Source organism: Dermacentor andersoni, chromosome 6 (assembly GCF_023375885.2).
Source record: "Dermacentor andersoni chromosome 6, qqDerAnde1_hic_scaffold, whole genome shotgun sequence".
Classification (NCBI taxonomy): Eukaryota; Metazoa; Arthropoda; class Arachnida; order Ixodida; family Ixodidae; genus Dermacentor; species Dermacentor andersoni.
In genome coordinates, this window is record NC_092819.1 from 40,218,088 (window position 1) to 40,237,371 (window position 19,284).

Genomic DNA, 19,284 nt, shown 5'->3' on the forward strand with positions numbered 1-19,284 from the left:
CTGCATCGTCATTGCCATTCTCCCGAGAGGTGTATACGGCCACAATCCAAGTTGTTAGGCTGATCTTTTTTTGTTGTTGTTGTTGTCTGCCAACCACGATGCATGCTCGTTGGCATGGATGAAGGAAATAAACTAAGAAGGAGCACTGTGTCGCCAAGCCAGGCTTCGAAACCCACTCTTTGTGAAACCAACCCTTTCGTTTCTTTCATCTCACAAAAAACCGGCCCAACATGGGGCCCTGGTCGGCGTACTCGGCCCAGTCTGCTTAACTTCCTGTAGTCTTTATTTGACGCACACTTGTTCGAGTCCTTGGTATCTACGTTGTTCGTTTTTTTCCTAATATGCTGCTGCAACTGCTGTTAATGCAACGTATTAATTTATCATCTTCGTTGCAACGTATACGTACGAGCGCGGCAGGCTCACTTTGTTGTCGCGTACCCGCCGCGGTAGCCCAGTGGCTACGGCGTTGCGCTGCTGAGTTTTAGGTCACGGGTTCGATGCCGGAAGCGCCTGCTGCATCCCGACGGGAGCATAATACAAAAACGTCCGTGTACCGTGCAATGGAAACATGTTAAAGAACCACAGGTCGTCAAAACTAATCTGTAGACCCGCACTACTCATAATCATATCGTGGTTTTAACACGTAAAACCCCGTTTCTTTATTAATACATGTTCTTTTTCTGTCGCGGCCATTCTCTATGCTGAAGACTGTGCTCTCAGCACGGCTAGTGTGGCGGTGGAAAGAGGCTAAATCTTACAGCGACATGATAAGGTGTTGAAACAACTGTCTTAGCTTTACCTGTGGCGTGCGATACTCCTTCCCAGTTTTTTTCCTTTTTTTCCTTCCTCCATGCTCATAGATCATGTGCACTCAAAAAACCCTAGCAACGGCAAGTATCACTTTTTTAAACTTCGCTTCCTGTTTTCGCAATGACAGATCGCACAGACCGGTTCCTAGCCATTTTGATTGCGTGGTTCCTTATCAACGTGGCATTCACCGTGCTGTTCCTGTACGCAACCGAAATCTACCCCACGACCATCAGAGCACTGGGCTTCAACTTTGGAGCGGCCTTCGGTCGACTGGGTTCCATAATAGCGCCTATTTTCTACGGCACTACCATGATGGTGCGTCACTTTAGACGTACCACTGATTTACGTGTGATTGAGAACGTTGTAAAGAGAGCAAGATTGTTGTTAGGGAACGCGCGTCTGTGTCTGCATCTGTTGTGGATTTGCTACCTGCCCGGCACGCAGTGATGCGATAACGAAAACAGGGCGCGGCAGAGTGCGATCTACATTTGTGACATAGGCTGGGCTGCCAGACCGCATGTCCAGGCAGTGTAACACGAAACTCAAACTTTACCCAGCATTAATAACGGAGCAATGCTCAATGGGCAATGAGATAGCTTTATTCAAAAAGTTCACTGAGATAGTTTTATTAATTCTTTTAAATATCAGTAAATAGAACATACGAAAAAATTAGACTTTTTCTCGACATCCACACATAAGCACAGAATGCATGCACGCAAGAAGCCATGTCGCATGAGCGCAGAAACTCTATCACGACAAGATCAGGTCACCCGTACTGTCACCCTCGTTGACTTCCGCCCAACTTTCGGCAGTAGTGATGCGCATTTGCAAAGTGGTCATTTGGTTCGCGCAAAGCATCGCCGTTACGACTCTTCGTTTTTTGCCACGTGCTTGTGTAGAACTCGTACGGATCCCGGATGGTGGGCTACTCCGTCCTGTCCCTGAGCTGTGTTGTGTCCGGGTTCCTGGTGACCAAGCTTCCTGAAACTAAAGAGACTCACCTTCCAGATAAGATCAAGCCCGAGCACAGCATATTCGAGTACGTGATTCCCACCTCTCTGTCATCTGTCTACGGCGAACAGTTTAGCAACGCGTTTATCGCTGGCTGTCCCAACTTGTCCTGTTATTTTTTTATGTACCCTGTGGGATCGGTATATAAGTTCCGCGAACGGATGTTTTTGTCAGGCCCCCCGTCACCCTCCCCTCTTTTCTTCAGCGCGAATCAGTTTTTGTGCATTCTTAGAACCTCTTTATTGAAGTATAGTTGTACGAACTTTGAGGCTCACTCAAGCCACCGCCGTCACCATCACTGCCGCCGTGCTGTCTCAGGTGCGACGGCGAATGTGCGGTCCGCGTCGCCCCGTGCACCGAGCCTGCTTAGCCCACGCGGCTGAGCGCGTACACTGTAAAATAAATGACACCCTTAAACGTAAAAAATTGGTGTAAATTGTTCTATTGTTGTTGTTCTAAATTGTTCTAAATTGTTGGGTTTAAGAGCTTGAGGGTTAAACCAATTTACACCCTTGTTCAGTTTTAAAGGTGTAAACTGTGTTTACATTGTACGCAGCTCGCGCGCCATGGACAGAGGAAAGGACACGGCACCGTGTGTTTGACGTGATCTGCTGCTGGTGTTAAGGAGAACGGCGAGCAGGCAAGCGCCAGCCGAAAAGGATGGTGGCTTGACGCGTGCTCTCTCTGCACATAGCACAGCTGAAATAGTGGAGGCATTACACGAATGCTCGCTTTAGGACGAGACGAGCTCCTCGCACTCGGTCCGCCAGCCTTGTGGCCGAGAAAACTCACCGTGATCGAGTGAGCTCTGTTCGTGTGCGTCTTTGGGCGCGTTACACCACGCTTGTTTATCCAAAGTCAAGATGGTGGCCGACAGATGGGGGCGACAAGGATCGCCTATGTTTCGACTGCTGGGCCTATCTTTGTCAAAGGCGGTTTACCCTACAACCTCACCCCGGTTTGTGCGACTGTTATAACACGCTTGTTAAGTATAGTTACTGCAATTTACACTGCTCACAAAACTACAACCTTTACTTCGAGTATTAGCCGGATATCTTATATCGCTGCAGTATTTCGCCTTATACGGGTGGAACTGCGACATCACCTTTTTCCCCACAAGGCGCATGCAAGGTACACCCGACGACGAATTCTGGGTTAATGCTTATTTTGGTTAACGCCTCAAATTTGTGTCTGTTCACTAGTATATTTTTACATAGAAGCCTTACCTGGAGGTTTTACCCCTATAGCAATTGCAGAAACCAACAATAGTTAATGCCTTTCCGAGCTCCGTGCAACGGCTTGGGTGCTTCTTTAAAACGTATACATATGCGCCCCATCAAAGAGACTGGGAATGTGCCTTTATTCTTGTTTGAATATGGATTCTCAGTCGCGATGACTACGTCTTCTTTTCCTGCTTCAACAGTTTCAGCCCCATGTGGTTACCAGGCAGCCGACGTCCCAAGGACACCCATGAAGACGCCAATGCCGATACAATGGTTGGCAGTGGCATTAACATGACAGCGGTGCTTCAATTCGCTAACGTGTTCGGCGGAATCACGAAATTTGGCATGGGCGGTATCAGGCATTCCGCATTTGAAAAGCCGGCAACTTCAAGCGCTGTGCAGGAGCAGCCATCATCGTTTTCGAGTACGAAGCAGAGTTTGGTGCTACAGAATGCGAAATCACAGGACAATTCAGCAGGTTTGCTTACCATGCCAACTGCCATTTCGTACAGAATTCTAATATTATTGTCCTGTGCTGACGACATGTTGACAATGATGCGTTGCACAACCTCTTTGCATGCAGAACCGCTTAACCTTCTCGAACTATAACACACGAACAAACTATTGTTGTACTAGCGCCTGCAGTCAAGTAAGAAATTGACGACATGGTGCCACGTCGGCTCAAATTAGGTATATGTAGTACGAGCCATTGACGTAGTGTCAACAAGTTGTGCTTTGGAGGATAAAGTAGACAAAAAGACAGAATTAGGACACAGCAAAAGAGGTAACGCAGTCAACTATAGTTAATTTGACCTCGATAAATTCGACTTATCCCTAACTTCGACTGCTCTTACAATCTCGGCAAGAAGCCATACGTTGCTGTGCAAGACAAAACTCGTTTAGTTCGAACGCGAAACAATGTCGCTTCGATTAATTCGATCATCACCGACGCCCCTTCATGCGCGTAGTGGTGCCCAAAAGCTTGAAAACACAAGTAATTTAGCAGATGACGCTGCGGCTTCCGTAGGCATGAAAGAGCTTGATTTTATCTTTTAGTGGCCGACTCTCCATCTGCCCTTGCAGCCGTTGATTTCTGCTTGTTTAGTGTCGTGTCACACGCCCAGATTCACCAGTCTTCTCAGTCTGTTTAGCTTGACGTGGCACGGCAATCGTACAGCGCTGCCCATCAGCGTCAAGAAAGAGGTTCTTCAGAATGCTTAGAAAAGTGTTCTCAGCAGGAGACGGGTTGGTGAGAAATACGGCCTGCAGAAATGCCCGCTGGGGACGCTGAAAGGGAACATGGAGAAAATTCTTGAAGCCGACAGGCAGGATCGGGTTGACGAAAAAAAAAAAAACTTACGCCTGCATACGCGCACTTTTTGGTCTGCTAAGCTTTGAAGCAATAAATTCGCGATTTCAGGAGCCGTAACTTGTCTCTTGGTGGACCGCCCATTTGCGAAAAGGTTCTGGGTACGAAGCTCAACGTCCCAAAATTCGCTTGTTCGAGCAGCTTGCTATACTTTACAGACTACTTCAGGCGATGAAATTAATTTCAAGTTGTCCATTTCGCAGTCGGTTTTTTTTTTTTTTTTCACTTGGACACTCTGGATGACTCGAATAATTATTGAGGCACTGCAATTCTCGAGTTAACGGAAGGTGGCTAAACATCAAACGTGTTCCAAGTGTAAAAGTAGCACAGCGCGCGTGGTGTCAGAGCAATGTACCGAAAGCTCCAAACGGCACATTGTTCGTCCAAACAACAAATTATGCAGATCCAACGAGTATGCTAAAATTGCTGTAAAACTAAGCTTTGCTGAAGCGGCAAAACAAATGCTATGCTAATAAATACAATGCGCACAGCTGTGCTTATTTCTCTGCAACGTGTAACTTCATGTAGCATTAATTTCTATGCACCGCACAGGTCCCGACATTAATATCACGCCACGCTTGCGTACTACTGCGTTCGCAAGTCACGCCAACTTGAAACACAAAGTCAGCCGAATTCACAGTGTGAGACGACGCTGCCGCAAAATCACGAGGACAATAGCATTGTGCCACGTTTGTCGACGGCAGAATTATGATTAGAGGTGCATGAATCGAGAAGTACGACACCTGTCTTGCTACATTTAGGGACATTAAGCGTCGCAATTGTTAGGTCTTAATGGTACATACTCACTTTATGCGATTCAGCAAGAACAGACGCATAACGGGTCAAGAAAGTGCAGCCGAACTATAAATTTGAAGGACAAAAAAGCCCTTGTACATGCTGTTGTAATATCCAAGAGACATGATTTAGAGATAACGACGAGCCAACATTATATGTACAGATGTTATGTCGTGATTTATTGTAGCAATGCGCAGAGGAAAAGTGCGCTCAGTGGCCACAACTTCTTGGTCTTACACTATAGGGGACTAGGAATGCATATCCCATAATATAAAGGGCAAATTAGGGAAGTAAAAGAAGCTGTTCAACATCATGCGCTATTTAAGAAGGCTATGTGTGATTTAGATATACATATATTTGCCAAACATTATACGCACTCGTCTTATGTCGTGATTTATTATTCAATTGTGCAGTACACTGGTGCAGTCAATGCCACTAAAGAATCTGTACTATACAAGCCGGAGCATTAAGAGAGCGCACATTTGGACGAGTTGATGCAGCTTCGTCCTCAGTATAACAACGCAGAACAAACACGCACAAAAACGAAAGAAGCAACGTGTTGTCCCGTTGCTTCTTTCGCTCTTGTCCGTATTCCTTTTCCGCTGTCACACAAAATCAAGCCGGAGCATCTGGCGGCACATAGCCAACTGCCTAGGAATGGGCAAGGCCAAATTTAAGAAATATAAACAGTATCAAAAATGCCGTTGAATATATTGTGCTCTTTCATTATGATATATGTGTGTTTTAGATGGCAAGGCCAAATTTAAGAAATATAAGCAGTATCAAAGAAGCCGTTGAATATATTGTGCTCTTTCATTAAGATATATGTGTGTTTTAGAAATTCCTATAAGCCGAGATCATATGTGCAGGTTTTATGTAGTGATTTATTCTTCTATTGAGCAGAACACCAATGCCCTCACTGGCATTACTTCGAGAGTTGGTTGCATGTCATGTAAATAATGAGTGACAAACTGTGCGAAGCAAGACAGCGGAGGGAGGAGCGGCTATGTAAGGAAACTCCAAATATGAAATCAAGCAACCTCCTTTTTTTCAGAGCCCGGTGCACCAACAAAGCACGACGCCATCCCCACACAGAAGCAACCCGCAGCAGAGCTGTCAGAACCGACGTCGAAGGAAGGCGGCAGACCCACCAGCAATGAGGAAGTGGAGGCTTTCGGAAGTTACGGGGAGCGGTCGTGGTCGTCTCCGACAGATGTCGTTCATACGGCATCGGAGCCCGTGCTAGCCGCGACGACGCAAGCATCGGTGATTAAACAGCCGTTGGGCAATGCGCCTGCGCTTCTCAATGGGCTGCCAGCGATCGTCGACGATATTAATAAGCCAGGTGGAAGGACAGGAGAACGGGATTCACACAAACCTAGAAGTAAATCTGCAGGTTCCCGTACTCCCGGCAAGCGTTCGACTCGTCTTAGGCCACATATCTCCACCGAGACCGCTCCTTCCTCCACGAAAACCACCGTTGTTCCGACCGAGCCGGTTGCTAGTCACGCGCCTGCCTCGATGGTGCTAGTTCCCGAGCCAGGCCCAAGAAATTTGCCACTTTCATCCGACGGCAACGCAATTGATCGAGATATCGCGTGGGCAGCGAGTCACAGCAGCTCGCCTAGTAGCCACAGGACGCCGACTAAGCCGGACAGTGGATTGACAAGTGGCGTCGAGTCACCAGCGTCTCGCGCCGACATGAGCGCTTTTGGTGCACGCACTGCGACTCCTTCGAAGGCGTCGGTGGGCACCTTCGGCACGGTTCACAGGCAGGAGCATCCTTCGGCCGTGCCCTCTAGTCTGTGCTTGGACGCTGCAACTCCGTCCCATTTAACCAAGGAACCCCATATCAATGGCGCCAACTCCAAACGCAAGAGAAAGCAGCACCTCAGACGCAAACATTAGCCTGATCGTGATGCCAACTCGATAGAACCAATTGTTGCCGCGTATAGACTTGAGCTAATAAGATAAGCTCGGATGACGTTTGCTCCGAAGTAGATCATACTGGCTTGCTTATGCGCGAATATCTTGTACCGTTTTAGCTTGGATTTTAGCCCACACTGATGATAAGCGGCTAGTACTGGAATGCCATTTACGACGTTTCCATGAAGCATGTTCCGCAATTCCGTTATTCACAGCAGCCGACAGACTTTCTTGCATGCGTCTCAAGTTGAAAGAAAATGCACCTGTGCGTATGGGGCCTTAGCCCAGTAGTAAGCATCAATAACTTCAGGGTTGCGTAAAGGCTTATAACTATTTTTATAGCCTGTTGTAGATCTTTAACTCAGTATTGAACTCGTTGTGGTTGCCCTGTTTATCAAAACTTTCAAGGTGATGTGATTGTAAGCACTAATGAAAGTGCCAACGGCACCACATGCATGCCGTGCTTGGTTTGAGAGAAATATATTGCTTATGTGACCTGATATGACCATCGAACCCTAGGGATCCCGTGTATCCTCGCGCGTTTCTTGAACCAGGCGAAATATCTCCTTAATGCTTCTTGTGAACGATGTAGTAATGAATATCAAGAACGCTTGTTTCCATAAAAGCATGTTGCAGTGCAATTCAAATTAAGGATCTTCCTACGCTCTTAAATTTTCATTGAACTCCATGGTTCGTTGAGATGATATTTGGCAAAGTGTACTTCGGTGCATTGCAGAATTGTGACAAGAACGTGGATGCGCTCCCTCGTTTGACGTGCAAAGCATGAATATGTTTACCTCATACACTATACAGGGACGTGCATTTAACTTAAAAGATTAGAAAAAAAAGGTTCCTGCTTACCGCTGCACTGTCCTTGCTCAAATTTCCCAGAAAGATTGCATATTTGAGTTCACCTCGTTCAGCATAACTCTTGACTCAGTTAACTGCCTGTTCTTTAAAAAAATGGTATCCAATGGACGCTGTGAAGGTGGCTAGACAGCGAAGCTGTAGACGACAGCAAGAACGAGTACTCATTGCAACGTACGTTGAAATTATTGTTCTTGTGACATTCATATGCACTTCACCCAATTATTAGCCTAAGGCGTTTTGGCGTACTGCGACTTCGCTTCTTCGCTACTTCGTGCACCAAAAAAGAATGGACCAGAGAGGAGAAAAAATTTGTCGCACCTCGTATGCACGCTGATCTTCACTTTACGTGGCCTGACATCACGAATCAGTTGCCTGGCGGGTCCTACTTTTACGTGTGAAAGTGTAGTTACGTCATTCCCTGCTTCGTATGTCAAGCTGCCGTTGCCACGACAGCTTGCCCAACAGTAATCTTTACCGGGAAACGCATGCGGGGAGCTCTACGTTCTTCGCATTGCATGTGTATACGAGTTACAAATGGAGTTTGCTGAGCCACTACATACTATACCTTAACGAAGTCCTTTTGCTGAAGCTGCCGGTGCTACGTGTACCTTTCTAGTGCCTCTGCGGTTTCCTCGGGTCTGCGCTGTACCCCTAGTATGATGAAGAACCGAACAAACATTGTTTGACTCACAAAGGACACTCGGTCATTCAGAGCTCATTCTCATCGGAGCATCATTTTCTCTCACAGGAAGGAATGCACTGGTTTAGAGAGCTACATTTGCGACTCCACCAGACTCATTTCTAAACATGATGTTCTGTTATTTCTTTTTCTCTGTCTTAATTCGCTGTTTCTTCTTTCACTTATCTTTTTATGAAAACCTGCTAATTATATGGTCCATCCGGCTGTTCTAAAAGCTCTGTGGCTGCTAATATTCTCTCAGTTTCAAATCCCTGTCGCCATAATGACCACACACAAGGCCAAGGCCCGAAGAATTAACATCAGCATTTCTCGGCTGGTAATCACACTCCGCACGTTTAACTTCAGTTTGCACAGGTCTGAACTGAGAACCTCACTATTGTGTTCATTCTATGGCGAAGCCGAGACAATAGACCATATTTTGTGGCTTTCCACAAAAAGCCATTCCATTCCGTTCGCCCATTGTCTCACCTGTAAAAATCATTTTCAGCTTCAATTACTAACTCATGTTATCTTGCCACCCGTTTTTCCGCCCTCCTATGAAACCTTTTAATTCCCTCTCGTCTCCTGATGCTGAATATCACGTCTGTGGTCGTATGCACGTCGGCAACGCTCTCTGCCTTTTAAAAAGCTTCTCTCTCTCTTTCTCTCTCTCTCTCTCTCTCTATAATAGCTGAAATGCACTGAACAGCTTTTGCTGTGTGACGCTCACCTGCCATGCAAGATGTGTGGGTTTGGCTTCCATCGGCGGCAAGCAGCCTTTTCATCTCAGCTTTCGTTTTCGTTTAGCTCATCGTGTCTACACTTCAAAAGGTAGCTTGCCCAATGCGTTCTTTTACTTGATTATATAATGTCAATACGAATAGGGGGGGGGGGGGGGGGGAGCTCATTGCTGTTCGGCTCATTCCACATAGGAACAGTTGCGACCTGGTCGAGCAGGTCGTGGTCACGGAGCGGGCAGCGGCCCGGCCAGGGAGCAAGGAAACCAACGTCGCCTTCCCCGACTGAAGGAACCACCAGCCATTAGTCTCAAATAATTTTTTCATCAATCCAGGGGAACAGCGCCTATGCTACGGAGACGTAGAGAGGCACAAGAGGGGCACACATGGCGCTACACTTCCAGAACAATTAAATTCTCAAGGAATCGCGATGAAATAACGTATATGAATAAACAGACAGACATGCATGATGCTGTTGCGTGAAAAAGACGGACACAGGCGTGTGAACTCGCATATATTTACATAGGATATAAATGGCAGTTCAATAAATGACAATGAGCCGCAATCAAGTTCAACCAGCGGCGAGCGGTCTTCGTCGTTGCTAGCTGAAGTCGGCTTGTCTGTGAGAGGGCGGTGGTTGTAAGTCCTCAAACTGAAGAGACTTATCCGGACGACTTCTTCACCGCGTTTTCGATGCTAGTGAAGCCATCCGTTCCCTTTACCTATGGGCAGCAACCAACTGCTGCGAAGGCCTTGATTATCCTTCGGCCCCGCGCCACGCACCGTCTTTGAGAGGCACTCCGGCCTTTGTCGCTCGCCAGTTCTTTCTTTGAAGGCTGCCATTCCGTCGTACGCGGATGGGCTCGCCGCTGCCGGTGAAAGCGGAGCCAGAGCCGCGCAACCCAGCCGCACATGCATCCTGTCTGTCGTTGGCCAAGTTCGCCGCACAGAAGCCACCCCCGCGCAGCGCACCGGTGATGTTCGTGCCGTTGCCGATGTCGTCGATGTCCAGGGCGCGGCCATCTCGTGCCTCTTTTGCAGCAAGTTGGGTGTCTCGCAGCACGTTCGTCGGGGCGACTAGCGCTGCCGCGACGAATGTGACAACGACGGCTGTCATCTGCGCGAACCACAACGGGGCCAGTGGTGGAATTAGGCCCCGGTGGTCCGCAAGTCTTTCGGCCGCCTCCGGCAGATCGAGAACTGGAGTCTCCTGCTGCGCCCAGGACTGCGAGTGGCTTCAGTGCCGCTGCGTCTTTGACTTCTGCCGCGCTTTGCGCCACTCTTCAGTGAACGCGACCTCGGACTGCGAACCCGAGGCCTGGTCGCTCCACAGGGAACAACGGGCGTCCGGTTGGGTGAGCGGAGCTTCTTCTTCTACCTCGCTACCGAGCATGATGGGCTCGCCAGCCGAGAAATAGTGATGCTGATGTCGATTCCTTAGATCTTCGCCTTGTGTATGGTGAAGTTGGCCTGAGGGACTTGAAACTACGGAGGGTTCACGGCCGCCGAGCTTTTAGAATGGGCGGGTATAATCAGTATGTAATACACGAAGAAAACAAGCATTAAAATGCGATAATTTTATGTAAACCATTTAGGCGGTAGGAGCTACAAATGGAGCTAGCCAGGCCACTGCATAACTTCCTTAACGAAGTCATTTTGATGAAATTGCAGTCCCTCGTGTGCCTTTCTTGTGACTTTCTGCGTCTTTGCCAGATCTGTGCTGCTTCCTATAGTACGATGAACAAGCACACGGAAACACTGTTTGACTCACAAAGGGCACTGGATGGTTCAAGGTTCATCTGTTATCGAAGCATCATTCTTACGCACAGAAAGTTATGCCGTGGTTTAGAAACTCCATTTGCGGCTCCATCCGGCTGATTTCTAAACATAATTCTGTGTTACTTACTTGACTCTGTGTTATTTCGATATTTCTTCTTTATTTTTTATTTTTATGAAAACTCACTAATTGTATTATCCACCCGGCTGTTCTAACAGCTCTGTTGCTAATATTGTCTCGGTTTCAAGTCACCACGGCCAACTTAAGCACACACAAGGCGAAGAGAAAGTGAAATTAAGTATCTATATTCAGTAGTTCCTGCTGGGTTCGAAAGCGGAATGGCGAGGCCTGGGAGCTAGTGCCTTAAAGCTCTCCTTTCCGTCAGAGGTCGGCCAGGCCTTGGATCGTTGCGGCACACTCCCCCAGCCGGACAGCCCAAAGCTGATGTTCTGTACATTCGCTGAACGGTACAGGCTCCCACGGCTCAGGGGTCCTTATTTTAGCATTGTGGTTTATCCTGTGTCTGATAATGTTCGGAACTGATGGGCATGCTCATATAATGTGATGGAAGTCTGCAGGTGGTGTATTGCATGTCTTACAGTCTGATGAGTATGCTTCTGGGTGTATTCGCTGCTTGAGTAGTGGGGTAGGGAACGTGGTTACTTCTAGAAGTGTCCATGTAATTTCTTGCCGTTTGTTTAATAATTGTCAGGAGGGGGGTAATTTAATTATAGCGAGAATTTCGATAGTATTCGAGAATTTCCCCGTAAGTAGTCATTTGTCCGTATTGTGAAATAATTGCCCTTTCTTGATCTCGTTCTGGCTCTGGGGGACGTAGTTCTGTTTGGGTCTCTTCGGGGATTCGTTCTCCGCAGAGAGATCGCCGACGCCAGTGACTCTCCCGGTTGATACTTTCTCGGGCAACATAGGGCACATATTTCTTCCCAATTACCCCTTCATCGCCTGGCATCCAGATCAGTCTAACAGTTCTTCTGCGGCTAGGATGTGTTCCGAAGTTCCAAGCAATCAACAGCAACATTTCTCGGCTGGCAATTATACCGCTTACGTTAAGCTTCAGTCTACACAGGTCTGGTCTGGTCCCCTCACTATGATGCTCATTCTGTCACGAAGCGCAGACAAGAGACCATGTCTTGTTGCTTTGTGGGCACTTTTCTGCAATTAAAAAATAAATTGCTTTAAACTCCGCTTCGCAATATTGGCCTAGATTTATCTGTGCCTGTGGTCCGGTCTTTCGGAGCCTCTGTTACTGGGTTCAGCCACAAAAATGCTTGCTTAGTAACTGAATCTACGATTACCATGCTATATTGATCGTGGTCCTCCCCACCACTGTTCTTCTTTTATTTACGTTTCTTTTACTTATTAGTAGTTTTTCTTCTTATTGTAATTCATGGATTTGTTATAATTGCTTTTTCCCTCTCAAAGAAGTTTTTTTTCCTTTCCAAGTTCCATCATCCAAATTTTAAATTCTCTTGATTTTATTCGCTTGAATTTAGCACCCGATTAATGGCCAATCTCTTACTGTGGGTATGCGTCACCACCACTCCGGTCAACAATGACAACAACATTACGCTTGGCGGAGACGAAGAAGACGATGACGAAGTTCCGCTCACCCAGCCCTACGTCCGTGGTGGAGTGTGGAGCAACCAAGCCTCGTGTTTGTTTATTTGTTTATTGATTTATTTCTGTACATCAACAGAAATCGAAGCAAAAGCAAAGGGCTATACAGCCTGACAGAGGCTTTTGCTTCGAGATACAGTTCAGCACGCAGTCATAATACAAGTAGAGAAACAGCAACAATATACAATAATTAACACACGGTAATCATTGAACAATCTAAATTGTCTCTGTAGAAATATAAAAAACAAAAAAAACAGAAGTATCACAGAGTAAAGAAAACAAGCAGATCGACATACATATATTGTGACAAGCAGCAACGAAAGAAACAATGTGTGCTGAGAAATAAAACACCCAGTGCACATTGAGGAAGATAAAAAAAGTCAATACACATGGAAGTTTTAATCAACACTTAAACAGTACTTAAACATATTCAATGCAGTTTTCTAGAAGAACTTGTTTAAACCTATTTTTGGAAATTTGTTTATTTAGGTCTAAAATATTGCCAAGTTTATTAAGCAGACTGGGTATTTGGGGCAGAATATGCTGCCGACCATAGGTAGTTCTAATTTTTCGTGTTCTTATACATTGTGTACGGAGGCAGTATTGAACACATCTAGAAGAACTAACTGTACGTGGGGTATAGCTTATTATTTTGGATATGCAAAAAAAGCTTGAGATAATAGATTTGGTTAGCTTGCAATATGAAATGTTTTGTAAATAGCGGACGCGTGCTGAGACCTTGCGGGTGACCATAATATCCCTCAAATATTCGTAGTCCTTTTTTTTTAATGTGAGCAATGTGGTATAATTCTGTGCTGTAGTTGTGCCCCAAATCAACACGCAGTAACTAAGCCTGGAATAGAATAGCTATAGCGCTTTCTCGAGCCAAAGTAATAATAATTGACTTAACCTGTACATACATCCAACACTTTTGCTTAATTCTAATGCTAATTTGTTTACGTGTTCATTCCAAGACAGGTCTTCCTGGAACCATACGCCCAGAAATTTTTGAACTTTAACTTGCTGAAGCGTCTGGCCCTCAAAGGAAACATTTAAGCTTATATTCCGTGGCTTATTGATCGGTGCAAACAATATGTATTTAGTTTTACTCGCCTTTAGCCGTAACTTGTTGAGTTTAAGCCAACAAGACAGCTTACTTAGATAGGTATTTACACTTTACACTTTATTCGCAGTCCGAGGCCACGTTCATTGAAGGGCACGGCCAAGCGCAGCTGAAGTCAAAAATGCCGCTGCACAGAAACCGCACGCCATCCTTGTTGCAGCGGTGGAAAGAAGGACGCACGTTCTCGATCTTCCGAAGGCGGTCGAGAAACTCGCGAACCACCGGCGCTGAAATCCAGCGCTGGCCTACGTTGTGGTTCGCGCAGATGACAGCAGTTGCGGAAACCTTCGTCCTCTTGGCAGCTCCGGTCGCGCCGACGTATGTGGCGCGAGAAGCTCAGCGCGCGTTGAGACGGTGAGTCTTCAGGGCCTCAACGGCCAGGCGGATGCCACAATAGACAAGTACAATAAGATGCAACAAGTGAACGAGTCGGCAACAAAACGTGAAAGAACTGGGCTACTGAGACGCGAAGTAGTCGGCATCATAATCAGCTGTGTGTAGAGAAAGAAGTGAAGTGAACACAATGGGACCCGAGCGTGCATTGAGTGAGAATCGTCAAGCCCAGTGCTCTGTCAAACACTGAATCTAAATGGAATGTGCATTGAAAACTTGTTCTGCGCATTTTCGAACCCGAAACATTGAACAAGTCCGCGATAGCTGCACAGAAATGGTGAATTTGATAATAGACAGTTTTAGTTTCGCGTACGTAGAAGCACTACGTGCGTAAAGATCTTGCTGGAGGTAAATGCGCTCCGAACGCAGGGAGGCCCGTCGCGTCTCACGTACGCACGTGAAATCTACGCCCTTGTGTCGCGCGTCCCACGTATACGTGACGGCTTTGCGAGCTACCTGGCAGAGAACGCAGCACAAGCTATATAGCATGGAGGCGCGAAGCTTACGAAGTGCAAGAAAAACACGATGTCTCCGTTTGCGGCTCGATTTGAACGAACTTGGTGGGAATAGCGTTCCCGTATCACGCAGAAGGTGCCAGCAGACTATGCGCAAGCAATGATCCAAACCTTTGCCAGGCCTACACCAGCACTCTTGCGTACGCAAAACTATAACTGTCCCACGGATGCGGCGCGTAGGGCACGTAGAACGTTCAGGTTTACGTGCGCAAAACTTCTCCTTACGTGAAACTAAAGCTACCTGTTGCCGTGTGTCGCTACGTTGCTTCAAGGCTAATCGCAATAACGTCGGCATTTATCGTGAAATGGGTTCTGCCGAAACCTTTTTTCTCTTGTTTCTTTGTTTGTTTTTCAACTTTAAAAGCCCATCAATTATTGCACTTTTCTCTGCCCTACTCGACTCTCCGCCAATCCATCTATAGTCGGTTCACGCCATAGTTTGAATTCATCATCATCATAATCATCACCGTCATCATCCAAATCACGATTCATACAGTTGGAGAGAAAGATTGGCGTGGCTCAGAACGTAGAAGAAGAGGAAGACGATGGACAAGGCTTTGGTGCTGTCGCTGTGGTTCTGGTCTCAACTCTCCGCCGTCGGCCAAGAAACACCCGCCTGCGCATCGTATCGCCAGAAACGGCCGACGCACACTACCTGTTCCGCGGTACGCAAAGAGTTCAAAATAGCCAGCGGCGAGGTGGATCTCCGAATAGACGACATCCTGTCGGCGCACAACCACTACCGCAGTCAACTGGCGCTGGGGCAACTCGCCGACTTCCCTCCGGCGGCCAACATGGTCGAGCTGCGCTGGGACAAAGAGATGAGCGACGTGGCCTTGGCGCTAGCCAGGCAGGGAACCGACGAGACCGGAGTGGCGAGGCACGACCTCGTGGAAGACCGCTTCACGTACGGCTTCCCCAGGACCGGCCAGAACGTGCTCACGGACCGCTCACGGAACTGGATGCCGTCCACGAAGTGGCACGAGGTGATAATGGACTGGTTCGATCAGAACTTGCACTACGACGTCGCCAAAGTCGGCACCTACGAGGAGACTTTGCCATCGAGCGATGCGTTCGCGCAGGTCGCCTGGGCAGCCACGTGGGCCGTCGGCTGTGGCTACGCTCAAGGGGAAATGACCACGCTCTCTTCCGAGCCCAAGAGACTAGTCGTTTACGTGTGCAACTACGGGCCCGCCGGCAACGAGCTGAACAGGTCCGTCTATCTCGAGGGTCCGGCCTGCTCGCGCTGTCCTCGCAACACGCGCTGCAACCAGTCGACGGGGCTCTGCGTACTTCTCGACGGGGTATGGTCGCTTGACTTCAGGGGACATGAGGAGCCGCCTCAGGAAAACATGCTGCCGACGCCCTCAACTCCGGCAGCGTCGAGCTCACCCCCGACCGTCACACCCAGTTCAATAGCGGCAGCGATAACAAGCGTCGCTGCTCTTGTGATGGCAGCGGTAGTTCGAGAATCGGGGGACTTGGGAATCACGCCTGTCACTATTGCTGCCCACTGCGGACTGTTATTGGCTTAGCGACTGAATCGGGAAGACTAAAATAAATCTACTTTGCGACTATTACTCTTTTTTTTTCTAGAACCTGAACAGAAAGACGCAACACGCTCTCCTTCCAGTGTCAATGGTTCCGTATAAAGTCCGAGCACGGGGAAACCGTCGCCGCGCGCCGTATGATGCACGTGCGAGTAAAAGTGTGCGAGGGCGAGCCGGCGAACGCCGTACAACCTCGCGTGCGCGAGCGAGGAACGCGGGCCGGAAGCGTGTCTTCTCTTGTCGCGCATGACGCAGGGTGGTCAGGGGAGGGAGAAGAGCATGGCGTTCTTCTCCGGCGGCTGCTGGGTGCCTCGATGTCCTCCTTGCCCACCACTCTGTACAGAGTGGAGACAACCACGGCTTTTACTACGGCGTTGGACATGCGATTGAATAACGCCGTAGTAGACGTGTTTGGCGGCCGCCGTAGGCGCGCGTTGCCGGCGCTCGTGCGTCTTGAATGCGATCTGCGACGTAGCAAAAGTGCGCGTCTGCGCGCGCCTAATCTTCAAAGTGATCTGCAAAGTTTGCTGAGTGCGTGTAGTGGCGGTAGCTTTCTGAGTGAATAACATAATCGTGATGTCCCTCGAATATCAATAATGGCCACATGAGTTTCCGTACTTGGGTGCAACCTGCTTTACTTCACAGAAGTGGGCTGTTTCAGAAGTGTTCTCGGACTGCGCGTCATTCTACACCTGACGTGCGCATTTGTTCTCGCACTTTGTCATAACGTATTTCCTCATAACACATATTTCGAGCAAGAACACATAAGTATTAGGACAAATGCCGAAGTTATCGCACTATTATTGTACCAGCCCTAAGAAAACAATACAGTGAATAAAAGCCACGCAACGCGGAATGCTACAAATTGGAAAGTTCAAAATTTACGCGAGGAAAAATGCTCTGCAGACTTACAGTGGCCGTCAGTGCGTGGACTGGCCTCCTGCCGAGGCCTTTGTAGTTGGACTACTGACTGCACTGTGAGCTGAATCAATGAATTTATTAACAAAGCATCGAAATGTGCCCAAATGACGTAAATGATGCGAAATATTACCAAGTTAATGAAGTCTTTTCAACTACGTCTACTTCCGATAGCTAAATATACTGCGGTGGCAATGTCGCTACTGCTCATTGTCGGCTTGAGTTCCTCAGATACCTTTTCAAATATGATTTGCTAGGTAAAAAAAAAAAAAAAATCACCGCCCAAGCACTCCGTACAGATAGTTAACCAACGATGCTCAACCGTGCGGCCCTGCTATTTTTCACAAGGTTAATCCCGACAGTTGATTAAACGACGGCTTGGTAGCTGCCGGATCCTCGGTACGTAGTTACTGCTTGCACTCGACTACACGAGCCTGTTCTTGTGCCCGAGCTGCAGCATCGGCACGGTGTAGACGAGCACGTTGCCGGTTCTGCTCGCGGCGTTGCTGATCTAAAGCTGCCTGCTCTTCAGGAGTACTCATGATGCGTGGCCTACCCATTTCAGAGCCTGAGAGAAACTGTCGCGCGCGCGCTAGGTTCCGATGGAAAGCAACGACGACACTACTGGCGCAGCCAATCGCGCGCCTCTCTTTCTCTTCATTTTTTTTTTTTGCGCATGCGCATGGAGTTGCGCCGGGGGAGTTTTCTGCGTACAGGCGACAGACGGACGCACGGATAAATCAGCTAGCCACATACAGCTTCGCTGTAGTAAGGGATATTTATTCATACAAACATCTAAGCATGTTTTATACCATACATTCATCTTTAATATTGTAGAACATCCTCAGAAACACCTAATGAACTTGTTTTCATGACGCTATCTCTAAGGTTATTTTTTATTCTTTTTATTTTTGCTCGACGCTGAAGTAAGCACCCGAAATATATTAGAAAAGGTGACGTCACTGCGCGCTTACGCTTCCGGTTTTTTTTTTTTTTTTGATGCGAAAGCGTCTGTAGCCTGTGGCAACGGCAGGACAGGTATATCGTCATTGGCTACGACGCCACGGCCCGAGCGCGCCTCGACGGAGTTACCATTAGCTGCGACGCCTCATCAAGTGGGCGAAAAGGAACACCTGCGACGATAGCGCGCCAGGTGTTGCGTGAGAGGAGAGGGCATCGCTTCGGCGCCCCTTCACCCTCGCACATTCTCTCGGAAGCCCCGCGCGGTTCCTATCTCTCTCTCTCTCTACATCTACATCGACATCTCTCTCACCCCCACTGGGCTTACGTGTTCCGTGCGCCTACCGGCCGTGGTGGCTGCTGCTGCTTCCTCGGTCTCTCGTCGCGCAGGACGTTGGTGGCATGCGGCGTTTTCACCGCAGGCTGCTGCTGCTGCTGCTGCTGCTGCTTGCTGGGTCGGGCAGCACGTACCGCTGTGGCACATTACACGTAGAGCAAAACTCGAAGGACCGCTCAGTGGCGCTTAAGTGTACATTAATGTTTTCGCGTTCACAACTCATAAGTGCTTAGGTGTGCTCCAATTTTTTGTCATATTACCACCCAGTCGTGGCCTATCGCCCGCAATGGATTTGTGACGTAAAATAAGGAATTATCATCATCATGATCATCATCATTATCCGGTTTGCAGTGTTCGCCACAGCGTTTCGAAATAACGGGAGGAGGAGGAGGAAGTAAACTTTAATGCCCTAGAAAGAGTAATTCAGCGGTCGGGCCGGATGTCTTCATCTTCTATTGGTTGATGCCGATCTCCGGCCTGCATGGTTGGCGCCCCTATTCCAGGGCACCACTGAGCGTGGCTGCTCGTCGGGCATGATCCACCAGCAATAACGGGAAGGAACGGAGCCTGCACACCCGTTGTAAAAGCCGACAAATGGTTTTCGATCTCCTTTCATCGCTGTCCTATCACTTATGATTTCGCACCATGGTAGA

General features: G+C 48.0%; 2 protein-coding genes across 2 annotated transcripts; both read left to right on the plus strand.

Moving 5' to 3' along the window:
• Window positions 1–930: 930 nt before the first annotated feature.
• Window positions 931–9,709, plus strand: LOC140219055 (organic cation/carnitine transporter 2-like). The gene is made up of 4 exons (XM_072288914.1): window positions 931–1,125; window positions 1,710–1,849; window positions 3,245–3,317; window positions 9,641–9,709. Exons 1-4 carry the CDS (start codon window positions 931–933, stop codon window positions 9,707–9,709), a joined length of 477 nt encoding a protein of 158 aa, XP_072145015.1.
• Window positions 9,710–12,722: 3,013 nt separating this feature from the next.
• On the plus strand, window positions 12,723–16,506 carry LOC126521795 (scoloptoxin SSD552-like). Its single transcript, XM_055066102.2, has one exon. The coding sequence runs from the start codon at window positions 15,412–15,414 to the stop codon at window positions 16,399–16,401; it is 990 nt and encodes a 329-aa protein (XP_054922077.1). The 5' UTR covers window positions 12,723–15,411; the 3' UTR covers window positions 16,402–16,506.
• The last annotated feature ends 2,778 nt before the right edge of the window (window positions 16,507–19,284 follow it).